Here is a 20015-nt window from a genome sequence, read left to right on the forward strand (position 1 = left end):
TAAAAAATAAATAAAATTCATTTATCTATGCATAGCGCATTCTTCAGTTTAGAAACTATTCTACCGTCTGTGAGAACAGAAATAAAACATAAATGTAAACAAAATCCTACATAAAACACAATGTGACAAAGAAGTACAATGGTCAAAACTACTCTTCACACTGAAGTAGATACCGGTATGTACTAAATTAAAGTTTCTGGAATCATTTAACACTGAGGAAGGATCAATTTTAAAGCTCCCCTCATCTATACATGTAAATGTTTTACATTTTTTTTCTTTGTGCAGTAACATGTGAGTCGCAAAAACTGTGACATCATCTAATTCACCTCTCTCTCACTCTGGGGGAAAGGTTGTAGTACTGTTCTCACCGATTTGGCAGTCTGGAAAGGGAAGGCCATTAGACAAGCCCAAAACAGCAAATTTAAGAATGAATGAAGACTATCTACAGATATCCTTGTCTTCTTGTCCAAGATCCAGGGATTCCGTAAAGGGGAGGCGCCTTTACAAAATTAAAGGGGGGCACATGCAACCCCCCCCCCCCCTCAATTTTTTCTTGTTATTTTTGTTTTAACAAAAAACGCAGAGGGGGACGTGCACCTGGTGTGCTCCCCTCTGGATCCACCACTGTCCTTTTATTAATAAAATACAGAAGAGAGAATTTCTGCCAATGATGCACCTCACAAGGTTTTCTGACATCCATTTGAAATAACTCTGCATTAATCCTTGGACAGAGAGAGACATCCTATGTGGAAAGAGCTGCCCATTCTCTCTGTCGGAGCTCCACTCGTCGAATCTTGCCACTCACCGTCTTGGGTAGACTGTCCACAAACTCAATCTGGCAGCATCGAGGAAGAGAAGAGGAATCAAACAGATGGACATATGTTCATGCACGCATTATTCAAATACAATAATGGATGAAAGGAGAGCTAGCATTAGCATGCATACATGGAATAACCATACTTACTGTCGGTGGGGAGACAAAACCAAGTACTTCAAATCTTGGTGAAAATCACTTGTCAGGTAGTCAGATAAGTGATATCCTGCCCAAATCCTAGTTGTCTTATCCCTAATATGAAGCCACCACAGGATGTCGAAGGAAAGGCAATCCAATTTACTGGCTTTATCTACCATGTTTTTTTGCTCTCCTGAACATTTGACATTTTTTTGCCACAAAGTTTAGTTGCCCCAACAGTGATATGCATATTTTAGGCCAAGAGAGTTTTCAGTGTTTCTTGACATATCTGTGTTACCCAAAGTGTCATACTAGGCCAAATAAAGGATTCCTTATAATCAAGATTCATGTTGCTCACAATGGCATGACCTTATATTAAAGAACATATTTTATACTGTTAATCATCTTCCCTTTTTGGGCTGTCACTGTGGTGCTCTTTGTTGGGTGTTTGAGTTTTACACACACACACACAAATCACCATTTGCTGGCATGCTTTAAAGTAAATCCTCTAAATGTTACATCTATGACTTCCCATACATATTGATTTAGTCCAATAAACTCTCCTCCTTATAAGGTTGTAGTATTGCTTGCCCCACAGTTCTGAAACCTTTTATTTCATTGTTTTTCAAACCCTGATGTAACAAACTTTTGCTCCAAAAAAACAACTTTACTGTTCCAACAGATTGTCTTATAATGAGAGCCAACAGCAAGCTTCATGTAACTAGCACTAATTGGTTTGAGTTTTTTTTTTTTTTTTTACCATTCATGCTTGATAAATTGTTTATGACTATCATATCATTCCAAATCATCTTGTCCCATGTAGCACTCTCCAACCCATTTTTTTTTCCCCTACAAGTTAGCTCGTATTTCCAACTCCATTGTACATAATGCTTGCATTTTCCAGCAAGACACCCCATTCAGAGCAAGAAATCATTGAAAGTGTTTATTTAATCACGTTTATCCTTTCAAAATATGAACACAAAACATACAGAGTTTTATGAAAGCATGATAGCAAAGTGCAAACTGACCTTCCTTGGGTACTTGTACGGGGCAGTGATGGTCTTGACATGGTCCTGGAGCTCACGGGTCAGTTCTTCCTCGGGCCGGTCCTTGTGGCTTTCTGCCAACACCACAAAGGCCTTCACAATCTGGACAGCAAGAGTGGACAATATGCAGAGGAGGTTGCATAAGAAATGTTTGTTTTGCAAGATCATGTCATGTTATTGATGAAGTGACAGATGCATGTTTACAAACATATCAATATCTCCCAGTTTCAAGTTTCAACTTTATTTTTTTTTTCAGTATAAAAAAACAAACAAACAAACATACAGAGAGACAATCAAATAAAACACACATATTGTGCTGGGGCGACAAGACCTCGTATCTACAAAATGTCAAATGTTCAGGAGAGCCAAAAAACATGGCGGCCAAAGCACTGTGGCGAATGGGATAGCCTTTCCTTTGACATGCCGTGGTGGCTTCATTTTTGGAGTAAGACAGTTGGGATTTGGACAGGACATCACTTAACCAATTATTTGACCATTAATCCAAAAAAGTAATTTTCACCAAAATTGTAGATACAAGGTCTTGTCACCCCAGCGACGATATACAAACCAAAATTACTTTAGTTAAGTACATACTCATAATTAAAAGTGTGTGATGGAGATTGACATAACAGTTTAAGTAATAGTGGTGGAAATCAGCAGTAGCCATTGGCCTTCCGAGGTTGATCCCATGAGTATATCTTCCAAGGGGCAAGATTTCTTTTCAACATTGCAGAAGAAAGAAATTATAGAGTTCCTTTTCAATACTGCACAAGAAAACAAATTTAAACTTAAAATAAGGCAGTCTAAACTATGCTTCTGGTACATATCAGCACAACAGACAGGTTTCTTTTCAACATTGCAGAAGAAAACAAATTCAAGAGTTAATTCAAGGCGATGATTAATATGCTTCTAGCACAGATAAAGACAACAGGCAGACATTTCTTATCATCTGAAGTTTGAAAACAACTTTATTTTATTTCCTTTTTTTCTAAGTCAAAGTAAAAGTGCTGTATGCACTGTAAATATTTTACTGTAATACCGTAAACATTTAATCAATAACTTCAATCAGTTCAAATAATTCATTTCAATAAGATTCATTTCTCATTCATTTGTTACAGTCCTGTAAGAAAGTGTCGGACTTCAGTCAAAAATCTGTGATCTTTTTCATCTGAGACTTGCCAGAAAACTAGTATACTATATTTTAAGCATTTAACAACAATCCTACCTATCTCTACCAATTTGCATGTTATGTCTGTGGACTCACCTCCCCTCTTATGGGGTCTGGGGAGCTGACAGCAGCGGATTCAATGACAGCTGGATGCTCCACGAGGGCGCTTTCTACTTCAAATGGTCCAATTCGGTACCTTTGACACACACAAACACAAAAAGATAATAAAAATAATTCCCATTACTATCAGCTCACAGTTGTGGCAACCAATATGAAGATCTGGTACAAACCCATGAAACTTTGATAACTCACATCTTTCTGATTTTGATAACTGAGTTTGGTGAAACTTCCACCATTTTATTCATCAGAATTTACTTCCAACTTGAACACTGTATGGACGTGCCATCAAACAAAGATATTAGCGTTGAGTTGTGCATATAATTTATCAGCCTGTATTATTGGCATTATGCCCACTCTTGTTCTTCCCATTGTTATTCCCCATTTGTTTTCACATTTCTTTGTTTGGTTGTTTGCTTGGTCAGATGGTCACTTCATCATTCATCTTCCAGGCCAGTCCAGGTGCATACCAGCAAAATACTGACAACAAAGCTGCTAAAGTACGCACATGGTCAAGTCGTATGGTCACTCCTTGCCTAAACACCTTTCTCAAGTTACCAATGACCATCATGTGCCCTCACGTGCAGATAGCCTGGTAGACCCAGGATGCCTACCCGCTCGTTCCCTGGCACTTGAAAAAAAAAAAAAAAGGTCGACAACCAGTGTCTGATTTCTTTGCACAATAGTGAAATGATCAAGGCACCACACTGGTTTGCTGGCAGAGAAATTCTGACACTATGCGGTAATTTCTACTGGCTCTTTGACTCTAACTCCAAATTGGAACTAGGAGTAAATGAAAAGAATAACAACTAGATCATACACAACTTTCTTTTTTTTTTTTCAAATGTCAATAAAGAATCGGACAATCTCTGTATTGTGCCAACTGGCACATTCTGATACAAAATGGTTTCCATGACAACAACATCAAAAACTGAAAATGGCGATTGCTGTTGCTGTCATCACCTTTCTTTGACAGCTAGTCAAAATCAGAAAGAGATTTAAAGAGAGACAGTAACTTTGCACTGTCAAGGTGTACTCTGAGTTGACCTTGTAAAAGGATATTTCAGAGTTATCAGTGATGATACAGATGCTGATTGTTGACAGAACATCAAACTGAAATGTTTGGAGACTTGTTTGCACTTTTATTACTTTTATAGTTATGTGGAATTGGTGCAGTATAAGTACCCTGTATTATTATTATTATTATTATTATTACTATTATCATTATTATTATTATCATCATCATCATCATCATCATCATGGTGTTCACTTTCATCATGTCTCGGTAGTGACTATGGTTGTTTTATTTCTATTTCCTAAAAGAGTTCTTACAAGGGGTGAGCTGAATGCTCCACAGGCTTGACAGGCTTGCAAGGATTAAACACTCCCTCGTCATCTCTGATGACTTCTACCACTACTAGTGCCACGCAATTGGGGTTGGGGGACAATTAAAGCACCCAGCTCACCCTGCCGACGAGATGATGTCATCGTTCCTCCCAACAAACCAGATGTAACCTTCCTCGTCCATGCGGGCCTTATCTCCTGTCAGGTAGAAGTCACCCTTGAATACCGATGCTGTACGTTCCGGATCACCCTATCAGAATGCAACAATATAGAGATCACTTTATTCATATGTGACCCGCTACAACAAAATGATCCTAAAGTCGGGTGAGGTCGATTATTTGAAAATTGCATGACAACATTCCCTAATCTTTCTGCTTTAAATTGATATATAACACATCTTATGAAAATAATCGGGTGCGGAGATATCGATGTTTAAAAGAGAGCATGTCGAGACGTATGGGAAATCACTGTTTCGAGAAAAGCGCCCTAAAAGTTTTCCTTGCGACGCAATCGCGATCAAGGGGCACGTAGTCAGTTTTCACCTCCGGAAGGTAAACCCTAGCAACCCCCGAAATGCTCATTCAAGCACAGCGTCGGCGGTCTCCTCACCGACCAATCAGTGACCAGGATGCCAGGAGAAGCGGCTGGGCATAGCGCACCCCGCCCGCACGCACCAGTCGACTTAGCAGTGTGCGAGCTTCACGCTTCGGTTGGCGGCAAGCAGCAAACTGACCAACGAGATCACTCCGGTCGTTGTTAGGGGCGGAGCCTGTATGTGGCGCTCAATCCAAATTTTCGAACCGGTTTCTGCTTGGTTGAAACGCCAAAAACATGGCCCAGAAAAACGCTATTTTTTGGTCTTTCCTTTCATCATTTTGCTTCAAAATTTCGACAGATGATAGAAGACACGTCAGACTCCAATAATATGTCAAAATCAGAAAATCGTACATTTTGACCAATTATGATGCTCTGACTTCAAACTCGATTTTCACGGCTTCGACCGTGCGCGACTTTAGGACCTTTTTGTTGTAGCGGGTCACATACAAATTCACTGAACAAAATATAAACATTAAACACATACACACACACACACACACATACACAAAAACAAACATATCTAATGGGTTGACAGTCTATAGGAGGAGCACATGGATACCATCTCATGCTCAATGAAAGATCTTGCCCAAGTGTCTTTCTTAGGCTAGACAAACCTACACTCAAGCAGGCAGCATTAAAAAAAAAAAAAAAAAAAAATTGAAGATGGGCCTGTAGAGAAGCGGCAAAGTTGAGTATTGAGGAATACAGTCTATATTAGCAGTGACAGCTACAAGATAGCTCTAGTTACGACAAATGATATCTTGGCAATACCATTAGTCCAGCAAATGTAATGCATACTTTTCTTCCACAAAATACACATACTTTCATGTTGTACTGCTAGATGGCATTCAAATAATGTCTGTCCATGCTAGTTTGGGTAAGAAATGTTTAGCAATGGTACAAAAAATATCAGAAATGCACTTGTCAAAATGTGCAAGTACTTGAGAAAATTTTTCCTCTTATTTCCTTCTTGTTGGAGAACTAGTATAGAATACCTAGCATTTTTATGGCAACAAAAGATGACATGAATTTTCTTGCTGGTTTCTCGGGAGGTATGTGATTACATTAGAGGCATCATTTCACTGCAAGTTCCGTGTCGACTTTACAACATGATACACATGCACTGGTACCTGTCAGAAGGTTGTATGTCAACTGGACATACAAAAAGGCAGAGGTTTAATGACCCATGGATGAGTGGAATGTTAACCTGTTGAGGATGAGTCCCGAGTATACTCGGGCAAGTGTCTATGGGAATGCGTGTTGTAGCAAACTCAGCCCGTCCTCAATGGGTTAAGTCTTAGTGGTGTGCAAGCTACTGCACACAAGCAGTGAAGATGGTAACTCATACTTGCAGAGTGAAGCATTGTCTTTATTCATTGAGGGGGTCATACATATTCAGCCTATACATTTTCCTTCAATGTTACGTCATCATTCTTGAGTTTATTTGTTTATTTCAATCATAGCAATTGTGCAACAGTTGATGCAACCCATCACAAAATAGGAACATTACTCTTTGACAAATGACCTGGTTAAACAAGAATTTTGCCACAGCTTTGCCTCCACTTCCCTCATCCCCTGCCCACCTCTTTAGTTGATGAAATACAAGCAGTACATCTTTGCACTGCTTGACCATGAATGTGCCACATTCCTATCATATATTTTATTCATCTGCGAAAAAAGCATCATTTTCATGTTCTAAGTTTGCATGTGATACAGTCATTGTTTATAACTAGATCTTGATGGATCATATCACATGACTGAATGATTCTGTTTTTCAAGCAATCCCCCTGGTATCTCAGCTCTACTTGTTTGTCTTTGTTTTGGCTGGGGTCAGCTCCTGTTATTTAACCTAAATATAATACTGTATACACCAAATATTTCGCGAGATTTTTTTTCCCCGTGAATTCTGCGAGTCAGGTGCTATTCGCGAAATTAAAGACACATGAAAATAATGACTCTGATCCCGATATGAATTTGATGCACACGTATATATTTCTCCATTCAGTACAGGACTCCACGATCGCGAATTTAACCACTCGTGAAATCGTCGGGAAGTCCCGATTTGTGAAAATTTAGACTCGATAAATACATGGCGTATACAGTATACAGCATTGCGTCAAGGATACGACCTTCAGTTCTGAGTATTCAGTATCAGTTGGTTGTTTGATAACTGCTTGTATTTTGCTATCATAAATATCTGGTGCAAGCTGAAATGCACAGGAGTGGGTCACAAAACATGGGTAAAAAAAATGTGGGATATAAATTGACAAAATTGACTCCCCCCTCCCCCCCCCCACAAAAAAAAAAATATAATAATACCAACAACAACAACAAATAACAACAACAACAACAACAACAACAACAACAACAACAACAACAACAACAATAATAATAATAATAATAATAATAATAATAATAATAATAATAATAATAATAATAATAATAATAATAATAATAATAATAATAATAATAATAATAATAATAATAATAATAATACTAATAATAATAATGATGTTGTTCCTGGCCCCTTGCAACACACAAGGAAGGAACCTCCCAAGAATGCTATCATGAGTCGGCTCAAAGTACCACACCACTATGCCTCACATTTTGGCCAAAAATTGACTTTGGACTTGACAGTTTTCCCTCCATTTTCCTGCACAAATTTAGCTTTACAAGTTCTGAATCAACTGAACAAAAAGACAAGGATTCTGGTTTTTCGGTTTTGTTTTTTTCCTTTGGCTGCTCTTGGACAGATGACATCAGCCATTTTACCCCATTGAGAGTGGGCTGATTTTGCTACAACCTGCATTTCCCAGAGACACCTGCCCAAGTACATGTATACTCGGGGCTAGTCTTCAAGAGGCTATTAATTGATTGATGCTGACTAATTGACACCAACTTGAGATTTACAAAAATTTTCATTAAAAATGAATGATGTGGGCCATGACGTTAAGGGGTGGGGATCAGGAGTTGAGTGATAATTTTTTAGTTCTGAATGATTGTTCACATGCCTACGGGCAATAGTAAATGTCTTTACTTTTGTGTGCCCCGACCCTCATGTTGTCTCCATTTCTTTCATTTTCATTTTGTGTAACATGTACATTACAGTGTATTCCTTTGTAATGTTCATTCTGGTTTTTGCTTCATTTTTGTAATGTTTATGATATGTATCCTATATTCTTTACCTGGTCGAATAAATAATAATGATAATAATAATAAAGAAATGTATGTACACTGCTTGGCACAACCATGTTACTTCCTATCACAACCCACAGAATAAATCATCAGAACAGTAAACTGGTGCCCATGGTCTAGTATTAATAGCTGACAAGGATCTGGATAACTGGTAAATGTTACCTTGTGACTATAAACTAAATGCGGGACTTCACCTTTTAATACCCACAATGAGCATACTTCTGCTTCACACTCCACTAAAATTCTATTTGCAGGAAAGACATTTTATATCCCATATTAAAAAAGTAAGAAATAATCTTGACTTGTACATCACCCACCACATATCTAGTGAAGAGAGACACCGGTCTCTTGGGCTTGACCCGGATACCAATGATGCCTTCTTCTCCATGAGGAAGTTCATTGCCTTCTTCATCCACGATGGCCAAGTCATATCCCGGCGCTGCCTTACCGCAGGATCCAGGCTTGGGCTGGATGCAACGGAACGCCCCACATACCACCACCTGTTGTGTTGTTGGTTTGGGGGTAGGGGGGAGGGGGGTCAAAAAGGCAGAAAAGGAGTTACTAAAATCAAATCTAATTGATCAATATCACAGCACTATTGCAGAGTTCCATCCATCACTCCTAGCTTTTATTTTCACGTAGGCCAATGCAAGCTTTAGGTCCCTCACAGATAATGAATAGGAGGACAAAGTTTTATTTTTCTTTTATTGTTGCTGCTAGTAACAGCATCAACCTGTTAAGGGGAAATTTTGTTGCTGAAATCATCCTTCTGTCACTATTAAAGACCCGGTAGGGTGGGGAATCTTTGGTAGCCCGATGCATTCGCTTTCTACCAGGGTTCATTTTACACAGAGATTGGGGATAAAGCTGTACATAATTTGTTACGGGGATTCCCAAATTTATCCCAGGCAGGCCAGCCTTTCCTTCCATGGTATTTCCTACGCTACCAGGTCTTTAAACTGGTATCACTTTACTTTAACTGCACGATATCCTTACTCTGGAGAAATTTGGATAGAACCGATTCAATTCATAAATCTGCACATCTGAGAGGTTAATGGAACACTGTAATCTTTCAAATTGAAATGTAAATTAAGTTGATTCAGCCCTACCCTCCCCCCTTCCTTGACATGCCATGGTACATGCGAACGTTGCAAATTTCGTCTCCAAAGTTGCGCAAGACTTGAAAGAAAAGTCTCGCATTGCAGAATTATTGCTCGAAACGTCACCCCTCCCCCAAGCCCTTTTAGGGTCAAGTTTACTGGCAATTGCATGGGCTTACATACATCAAAATTCAGAGTTAACCTCATTTCCATTTGCCCAAGTTCGTTGATCGACATGCTTACCGTTTCCGTCTGTCCGTATCCCTCTCTGATGATGCCACCAGTTCTCTTTCTCCATACTTCCATCACTTCAGGATTCTAAAAGCAAGGTCATCATCCCAGTCAATGCTTACAAAAGTAATGTGCAATTTGTTTCTGTTCACATATTGTGATTTGATGGATGGCACATAAATGTACACAACCAGTCGCTATTGCGGTCAAGTCAGTATGCCAACTGTATGCTACGTGCAAATGAATGGCGTGATCTCACACGCCCGTGTGCAACATGCAGAATCACACTTTCGCTGTACACAAGTGCACTTCTGGTAATGTTAAGTTACTGTGCAACAGGCATATGCAGAGTGCATGCGTGGTAATTATATCTAATTTTCCCCTTTCTATCATGACTAAAGTATTCGTACTTCACAACAGAAATCCATTTTCAGAGCTTGCAGTAGATATTTTTTTTTTCCAACAGTTACTAATAGAACCAACAAACTACATTGTATTGTAGTTTCACAATAGAAACAGTACTCTGTGTTATTTGTGTATGATCAAATACAGTTCGCAGTGTGCATTGGCACAGCATTGTCAACTCATTGTTATGGAAATTAAATAGCGCTGCTGCCACTTGAGTTTTTATAGTCACATTGTATATGCAATAGCAAGAATTCTGATAAATGATACAGGCATTTCAGAACAGATCAAAATGACATTATTCTTTTGCCTTTCTTTCCTCTGATGTCTTCTACAAATACACAGATACATTGTAAATCTTCCATCTCATAGATACATTGTAAATCTTCCATCTTGTTTGCCTGTAATCTTAAAATGTCCTCTTTTCCTTAAAGGTTTTATGACATACAAATGTATGTTGATTTGTGTTGATTCATGATACCCTCAACATCACTTTTGCAGTGAAACGAATATCTAGAAACATTCCATATATTTTTCAATAATTTTTCTTCTATTTTTCTTCAGATTACTTGGGTACACTCATAAAAAAAAAAAACCCTTCCAAACCAAGATTCTGTTTGTAAACTCATCTATCAATCACTGCTAACATACTAATATGACAAACAAGAGACATTAGAATGCACCCTCCCCGAGACCAAGCATAACTTGAATGTTCCCTTGCCATGTCTTTTGTTAGTCACATTAATATCACAGTAACATGCAAGGTGTGCCTCACACACAAAGATTGACCATCCACTCACCAGTGGTTCTCCAGCACTTAAGACGTGCCTGAGTGAGCGCAGGTTGAACTTTGACATGTCTTGCTGTATCATGAGCCGATAGGCAGTGGGCGGGGCGCACAGCACACTGATGGGATAGTCACTCATCACCTGTCGTCACAGCAAAAAGAATTGCGGGGAACTTGATAACCATAGCATCAATTCATGTAGCACTTCCACGTATTATTACTTCTCTGAAAATGTGATGCACTGGAGTCAAATATAATAATTTTCTATCCTTTGCAGTAAATTCAGTAAATTCAGTAAATTCTAACTCACATGTAATTGCCACATTGCCTTTCATTTTACATAGGCCATTGAATAACTTCAAAGCATCTGCTAAAATTACCGGTATCTTGTTTTGAGCTGGTTTTATTTTTTCTGGTCAATATAATTATACATATATGTCAAAATGTTTGATTTCATTTGATGAAGAATTAAAAAGAGACAAGAGCTGCAACACTCTGATCTGAAGCATACTTTAATTGTGTGTCTCCATGGGATCGAATGAGTCTATCTAGTAATACCATGGAGCAACTATGTAGTAGGTCCATGGTGATACTATGACCAAACGTTTGATGACAAAAAATACACAAAATCATGGGCCTCAATCTATGCAAAAATCAGTGACACAAAATTGTGACAGCTCTTTCAGACAAGACTTTTCAAATCTTTGGTTTTATCACAACAAAGGACAATAATAAAATTCTAAAATTTTAAAGATGTGTTTTCTATACATGTATTCCACTTACTTTGATATCTGATGTAAGTTAATCTTTCGAAACATTTTGTTATATGTTAATCATAGCATGCAACTTCATTCCAACTTCCTTTTCTTTATCAGATTTGTTATTTATTAGGTATTCTGGGCCTGCTTTTCGTTCTTCTTACAGAGTCATTCGTGCCAAGGCTATTCCTGGGTCCCGTTGCATAAAACTTTTTTTGCAACCTTAGAAAATTCTGGTTGGGATTTGCCCAACCTGAATTTTTTAAGGTTGCTAATCTAAGAATGTAAAATCTGTTGCATAAAAACTCTGGTTGGGAGCTTCCAACCGGAATTTTGTGATTTCAACCGGAAAAAAATCCGGTTGGAGTTTTATGCAACGGGCCCCAGAATTCATGAATTATTATGCATCATGTGCATCTTGTGCATTGTTACAGTATGTTGCTCTGGTGACAAGGAATCTTGTAAGCTTATTACAGGTGGCTATCTCGTTATTTTCTGATGTATTTGGTTATTTGTTTCTCTTACTTTTATTGTTCTCTTTTCATTTACGTGTATGTCCCTTTCCTTCTTTTCATAGTTTTCGTTACTCGGTTGTTCGTCTAACAAGACCAACATTTTTATGAAGGGACCTACAAATTGCAACCTCTGCTTTTTAGTAGGTCCCCCACATTTCATGTTTGTATTATTGTTTTCTCTTGTCTTCTTTTTAATTTCGACGCTATGTCTAATCTTATGTTCAATCGATTATATTGTTACTTGTGTGTGAGATGTGGAACAATAATATCAAATCAAATACAAACCGAATCAAACATATTCATTTTTCACTGTATCAATTGGTTTGCAAGTTCATTCATCCCTTCTGAGGTTGCATTCATCTTGTTGCTTGTTTATCTGTTTTCTTACTTGAAAATACAGCAACAAGAGCAGTCAAGACATCTACAAGTAGCCATCTGTAAACAAGTTACTGTTAGCACCTTGCCAGTCACATGGTCGTGATGTTTTGCAACACCTTCCCGCTTCTTGTGTTACCGAGGACAGTCCATGGACTCGCGTGTTAAAAAGATTGGCACAGTTGGCAAGTGAAAAACAATTGTCATCACATTCCCATATAAGCCAAGGGCATTTTTGCATGAAGTCTAATCACTCATATTAGTGTGGTTTGCAAACGTAAAACTTTACGACTGTGGTCGCGAGGAGATGTGGGAGATAATAAAGAGGGTCAAAATTGTGAGGAAAAAAAAAAAATAAGAGAGGTAATTTGTGACTGCCAAGCTCAAAACACACAAAAAGTAGGCCAACATGAATTTCCACTGTTCTACAAAGTTTAAAATAGTAGACTCTAAGCTTTAAAAACTTGTTAAAATTGCACCATCCCAATGCATAAAAAAAAAAAAATGGAAATAAGAGTTGATCCTGCAGGACGTGCAGTTTCAAAGACAAGGAAAAAAAGAAGAGAATTTAAAGATCAGAGTCACTCGGGTATGCTGTGCAGGAGTATCAACAAAAACATATTCTATTTCAGAGGGAAAGCGGCATCTGTCTGAAAAAATATGTTCCAGAAAAACTGTTCATATCTCGATTTCTGTACTATTTTAAGCTGCCAAATTTTCACGGTAGGTAGAGAAAAGATTGCTCTAATAGGTAGGGCAAACTTTAAAAATTTGAGTCGGTCAACCAAAGTGAGACATATTTTGACAATCCTAATCTGTGACTTTTTGTGGGTTTCGAGCTGACCGATCACAATCGAAGTTTGACAAAATTACGTGGAAAATCTCATAGATATGCTGGTGAAAGTAACTCAGAACGACTAATGCATGAAATCCTTACTTGCAAAGTTCTAAGGGGGTCAAATTTGGGGGAGTGGTCGATGAAGACGCAGCCTCCCTGGTACCATGGGCCAAAGACGTTGCTGTAGGCAGACTTGGCCCAGCCAGTGTCCGACATATTCCAGATGATGTCCGTACTAGACATATCTAACCAATACCTAGAATATGAACAGGAAATTACACAGCTTTTACCCTCCACTTGAGTCTCGCATATATTTGGAAAGGCTTATGGCTCACATTAGAGAAAGACAGAGCAAAAAAAAAAAAGGCAGACATAAATTCCATGGAAATCTGGTTACCCTGGTAAGCAACGGAATATGACACTGCCCTATGGGTGCTTAAGGCAAAAACATTTTTCTTCTGTCCTCATGTATGACTATGCAACTTTTTTTTTTTTCTATCCACACAATTTGTTGAAAGGGCAGGTAATGCTTCTACTGTAAAATGAGGAATGTTTGCGTGCATTTTAATTTCGCGAATTTCGCGAGAACCAAGATTCGCAAAATTAAAATGCACATGAAAGTTCTTGTCTACACTTATAATTATGCAGTGCATGTTAGAGGCAACTCGCGAAAATTTCCTGCTGTGTAATAGGCTGTTGGCTGCAATTTGCAAAAATTTCATGCCGCGAAAATATTGTGTTTTACAGTAATTAACATCAAATTCCTCTGAAGAGTAGATTCATTATCAGTACATACTATTCATGATACTATAACATTTGGCAAAGATGAAAATAGATAAAATTATAGAACTTGCTGGATCCTTGCCTGGATATACGTTGTAGCTTATGCTCTACTATATCATACTCATCATATGGCTGAATATCAGTATTTCATCTAAGTAATATATCCTGTGCACTCACTTGCCAGTTATCATATGTCCAAGACCATAGCTTGCATGGGTGTGTTCTGCCATCTTTGGACTGCCTGTAGTCCCACTTGTAAAGAATACCGTCATGGGGTCATCGCTTCGAGTTTGCACACACTGTAAAATACAAACAAATAATTACACCACTTGGAGCTGACATCATGAGAAGTTGCATGCATCCACAGCAAATACAAATAAACATACAAAAGATACACTGTGGCCACTTCAGCCCTTAAAGGCATTGTTTTTTTTAAAAAAGAAATCAAACATAAGCATTACGTAAATGCTAACTTACTAAGCATGTCTCGTTGTTCAGTTAACAGTAAGAAACAGATTGATGCAGTTTGTTTTTTTTTTCATTCTAAAAGTAGTGATGACCTGACAAAAACTAGTTTAACCCATTGAAGACGAGTCCCGAGTATACTCGGGCAGGTGTCTATGGGAAATGCGTGTTGTAGCAAAATGAGCCCATCCTCAACAGGTTAAATACAGAGAAAGCTCATGGGAAAGTTGCATTAGGGAAACTCCATCCCCCAGGAAAATGCTGTTTTCCTGCAGTTTGAATACATTTGCAATTAGCTTAAAGTTTGCGAATCTAATTATCTTCTCTTTCTGAAAAGATTTCTGAGGCAATTAATTCCAAACAGAAATTTGTCATATATGCAGACCTACCATCCATTCTGACTGAAAAATAGGGATGATTTGGCTCAAAAGTAGGGGAGAAAGAGCAGTTCCCATAGCAGTGTGTAGTAAAATTATCAAGAAAGAGAGGGAACTTTTCCTGACACAAGAGCTGGGAATGGTCAAAATTCAGAGTAAATTTTCCTCAAAATTCAGAATGGTGGGGAAGTCTGTATGTGGTACACATGTGCTTCATCTGTGGATGATGCTTTCATCAATTTAAACAGCTTGACTTTTCAAAAGTGTACGTCTATGTTAAAAAACAAGTGAAGAGATATATAGAGAGAGGTATGAGCTTAGATGTCTCTGTCTCTGTGTGCATGAGACACAAATATTTTATAAACAAATAAATACAGAGAGAGAGAATTTAGTTTTATGCTTTTCTGTCTGTGTTCTGTTCAGATGAGAGAATGGGTAGAGAGGGAGGGGAGGAGAGAGAGTGTGTGTATGTGTATGTATGTATGTATGTCTGTGTCTGTGTGGATGAGAAAGACAGAAGGAAAGACATCCAAAGTATGTATTACTGTGGAACCTACCTCATGCTGGTCGGAGGATCTTTCATACAAGCTTCTGTAATCTATCCATCCAGGCCTGGAATTAGATCAAGGTTAATGAGGTGACAATGTGACTTTACCAAAGTGCTACTGTCACATGACTTGCAACAATAACAACCATATACATGTATGTCCTGCATCTGTAAGCAATCATTTCGTTAATCAAAATCCTTTAGAAAATGTATCAAATCCCTTCCTTTTAATTTGTATAGACAGTATGACTTGAACACAAGTGTCAGGACAGTAAACTACATTTGTCTCATCATCTGATCATCCGATTTTTTTGACAGAGAACTTTGCACTGACTTGGAAGAGGTGGACTTGTGAAGGGAGACAAAATTCTGCCCCATCTGATAGCAACTTTACAGTGTATCTTGCTTGTACCCAGTAAGTAGATGAGATTATTCTTACTCAAAATTTGATTTTACCAAGTACTTGATTTCATTAATCCAGTCAAGTGTGAACTTCACAGAAATTCTGATTTCACAATATGATTACGTTCCTATAATAATATTCACACCAATGTAATGACATAACATATGGAATTGTATCATGGGAAGATGGGTACATCATAATGAAGGTTTTATCACACTGAGTGTTCAATGACTTGTCTCCTTCTCCCAAGTCACTATTACCTCTGTTCGTTTCCCTTCTCATTCACAAGAAGTTTGCACTTCAGCGACTCAAATTCTCCCGCCTGGTCCACAGAGGGAGCCATCTCCTCGCTGGTGACGATGCATACCGACTGTGATCTCTCCAGGCGATCCTTGATGTCCCTGGTCCGCAGCTGCATGGAGCCAGGGGTCAGAACGGCACCTTGAAGGGTAAACAAAACAACACACGAACAAACAGAAAGACAAATAAATACAGTAGTGCTATCTGTTTAATGGTTCGTACGATATACCTCGCACATGCAGCAACATCTCAACAACATTCACTCAGACTTCTACAGACACATGTCATTGCTGGGGTGACAAAATCTTAATTTCAAATTTTTGTGAAAATGATTTCTTAGCATAACCCAATACTCATCAGATAATCAGTTAAGTGGTGCCCTAGCTGTCCAAATCCTATAGCTGCCTTTATACCCAAAAATGAAGCCATCACAGCATGCTAGTTCTAAAAGAAAGGTGATCCCATTTGTTATAGTGCTTTGGCTGCACACTTTTTTTCTCACTCTCCTGAACATTTGAAAGTTTTGAGATACAAGGTTTTGTTGCCCAACAGTGACATACATATACAACTATTTATATCTAAATTTTACATAAAAGGACACAGAAAGGAAAATAAAGTTTGTAAAGGAAAACATATACAAAGCTCATGATGCAAGTCACATTTTTAATACATCAATGGAGAACTGAGGACCCTATCAAAACACCTCCAGTAGCTACCACTCTTTAGACAAATCAAACGGATAAGATGACAATATCAAAATCATAATTACCAATCCTTAAACAGGCAATGTTGAAGAGCCACCATTCTGGAATGCGAGGTAGTATGACCATCACAAGGTCTTTAGGTTTGACACCGCAATCATTCACCAGCAAATTGGCAACTCTGGGAAAACAACAATTTTATAATACAAAAAGTGAGATTCATTATGTCAGTCCAGAACATGGCAAGAATGCAGCTAATACAAAGACAGGTTCACAATCAAAAACAAATTTCATATCACAACAAAAGATTTGCAAGAAGTACACAAGTGCTCACTATCTCAAGCTGAACTCAGACAAATGCACATTTCTCATTTTTGGGTCCAGGGCTCAGCTCAGTAAGATTGACATCAACCGCATTTCATTTTCAGGCCACATGACTCAGCTGTCTAAAACTTGTCGTAACCTTCATGTAATTTTTTTCATTCACAAACGACTATACTGTATCTAATCAAATTTTAAATAGGATCTGTAAATCGGTTAGGTATCGAATATGTAATATTGGTTTCAGTCAAAAAATATCTGTCCAAGTCTACTACTGAAAAATTAGTGCATGCATTAATCTCTTCTCATTTTGACTTTCTCTTGCATATGATTACCCCTGATTCCTTTGTCCAAGTTTCACAAACTTCAAAATGCAGCAGCTTGCTTAGTCACTCTGTCCACCAAACGCACCCACATAACTACTTCACATCACAGGCTTACTTCTTTGACTTCAATTCCAAATCTCTGAATGTCCATCTGAGTTCATTTCCCTCAGCATCGATCCACCAGAAGGCTGGAGGATTTGATGGACGTACTCCTCTCTGTTGAGTGCAAGGGAATGACAAGTGAACACTATCTGAGGTAAACCAGCATCACAATATGCGATAATTTTTAAACCGTGTACACCTTTCACCCAGATTTTTCTATTCTGTAGTTTAAAGGCATCTGCATCAATTAGCTAAGTAAGTACTCAAGCAAATGTACCATTTGTATGGTAAAAATTACTCACAGAGTTGAGAAAGACCATATCAAAAGCAGAAGGTACTGATACTACCAGTATTCCCTGAAATGTTGAAGACATTTACCCATACTCTTTTTTTTTAAACACTCATCTGGAAGTCTCTGAATTTCATACACATTGTATTCAAAGTCGGTCATACAATCCTATACTAAGAGTCAAATTGTGGTGATTCAAATTATCTCTGGATATCAACTGTATCAAACTTTTTAGTATCAGTCATTGATTCACAGATCACATTCATACCTCTCAGGTATAGAAAGTTGAATTAAACACACAGCACCAACCTCCTCCCTCCTCGCCCACTCGTCCATAACATTTGCAAAGTTGAAGTACTCGGGGACATCCAGCTGGAATCTCTGGCGACCCAACTCATAGTCATTAAATCCCGTCACGGAGACAGCAGACAAGAAACCTCGTGAGGGCTGTTGCCACGGTAACCAAGCAACCTTCCCACCATCCTTCAGAGTACATTGGCTCGACGAGCGGCAGAGGCTAATGTTGGTCACATATGGACGATTCTTGGCTCCTAGTAATGAAGAGGTATTCCTGATGACAGAACCATTTTGTGACGGAGAGTGCAGCAGGTGATCACCCTTGGTTGTGGTAGTAAACCCAGCTGCTCTCATTCCTCCAATTAGGGAGGAGGACCTTGTCCAGTGACATGCCCTTGGTAACCTGCCAGCATGTTTCCAGCAGGACAGCATCTCATTCAGCGAAGACAGCTGTCTGGGTAACATGATGAGATGACGAATCATGTCTGTTTCAACACGTCACGTCATTAACAAACTCCATTCACTGGCAAACTTGCTTGTCTGCATTAACTGTACAGTTGTGGTCTGCATGTAGAATTGCTGATGAATCTAAAAATCAGCAATGTCCTAGGAAAAACCTGCAAAAGTAAAAGAACGGAATGTGTCTTGCTTTCTCGAGATAAATTCAATTGCCTTTAGGTATTTATGATTCTCATTATCATTGTTTGATGTTTTGATAAATAATGTACAGACTCCAGGGCTCTAAACAACCTGGTGGGAAGGATGCATTTTTACTCTGAAGTTATATTTTGAGGTAATCTCTCATTTTCATTCCTGTATGGTATATTTCACTTGTTCTGGGGCCCGTTTCATTAAACTTGTCATCAATGACAAGTTGTCATAGATGTGACAAGCTACTGAAATCCTTGCATCTGATTGGTTGAGAGGAAATTTGTCATAGAAATGTGGCAGTTGTCACTGATGACAAGTTTTATGAAACAGGCCCCTGGTCTGGTTGAAGATATAATTCATTTCAACAATTTGTGGATTCCACCACCACAAATTCTAAAAAACAACACACTAACAGCCAGTTTCTCCTGAATCATACCTGACGACAAACTATATTGAAACAGCAACTTTTACAACAATGGCTTTAAATGCACGGGTGTAAAAGATTAGATCAATTAGATCAATATGGGTAATCATAAATGAATAATTGTGCTTCACAAGCAAACACCAACAGGAGATGAAGAAAGCTTACAGCTTCCATCAAGTCAAACAACAAGACATAATTTTTTTTTTTTCGAGTTTGCAGAGAAAAACAAATTACAGGCACCTGCAGACAGGGACTTGGTGTCAATCTTTGAAGGGTGATCAAATTACTGGCTAACTTTTGGTCATAAAATTCACTCTGGGACATCACCCAATTAAGAGCTGAAAACTAAAGGCTATTGACAATGTCACCCATGCAAGACACATTTCAGACCACAATCAAAGTAAGGTGATATTGTGGATACCCTGTAGGTGCCAGTTTGCTGGTACGAAGCAAGAACTCCCCACCCCTTCCCCCAAGGAGAGATGCAGGCACCCTCCTGACTGACCTGGAAAAAGATTGATCACTTGAAATGAGCTTTCACTCGAAGAGTTGATCCATTTCACGGTACACTACACCTCGCAATGCCACATTTACTCTTCTA

General features: G+C 38.5%; 1 protein-coding gene across 1 annotated transcript; it reads right to left on the reverse strand.

Annotated features, from left to right (window-relative positions):
• Positions 1-635: 635 nt before the first annotated feature.
• LOC140232276 (acyl-coenzyme A synthetase ACSM3, mitochondrial-like) lies at positions 636-18937 on the reverse strand. Its single transcript, XM_072312407.1, has 14 exons — positions 18352-18937; positions 17767-17867; positions 17073-17185; positions 16264-16444; positions 15611-15665; positions 14389-14510; positions 13528-13684; positions 10956-11084; positions 9763-9837; positions 8737-8919; positions 4750-4877; positions 3263-3362; positions 1981-2100; positions 636-835 (listed from the first exon to the last, which is right to left on the reverse strand). The coding sequence occupies exons 1-14, from the start codon at positions 18820-18822 to the stop codon at positions 743-745; spliced, it is 2028 nt and encodes a 675-aa protein (XP_072168508.1). The 5' UTR covers positions 18823-18937; the 3' UTR covers positions 636-742.
• Positions 18938-20015: the final 1078 nt, after the last annotated feature.

The sequence above is a fragment of the Diadema setosum genome, chromosome 8 (genome assembly GCF_964275005.1).
Source record: "Diadema setosum chromosome 8, eeDiaSeto1, whole genome shotgun sequence".
In the NCBI taxonomy this organism is placed as follows: domain Eukaryota; kingdom Metazoa; phylum Echinodermata; class Echinoidea; order Diadematoida; family Diadematidae; genus Diadema; species Diadema setosum.

Coding starts and splice junctions, on each gene's coding strand:
- LOC140232276 (XM_072312407.1), bottom strand. CDS start 18,822: ATGATTCGTCATCTCATCATGTTACCCAGACAGCTGTCTTCGCTGAAT. Junction 15,666..16,263: donor GAGAAGGGAAACGAACAGAG/GTAATAGTGACT, acceptor ATCTAATTCCAG/GCCTGGATGGATAGATTACA. Junction 3,363..4,749: donor GACATCATCTCGTCGGCAGG/GTGAGCTGGGTG, acceptor TGTGTGTCAAAG/GTACCGAATTGGACCATTTG.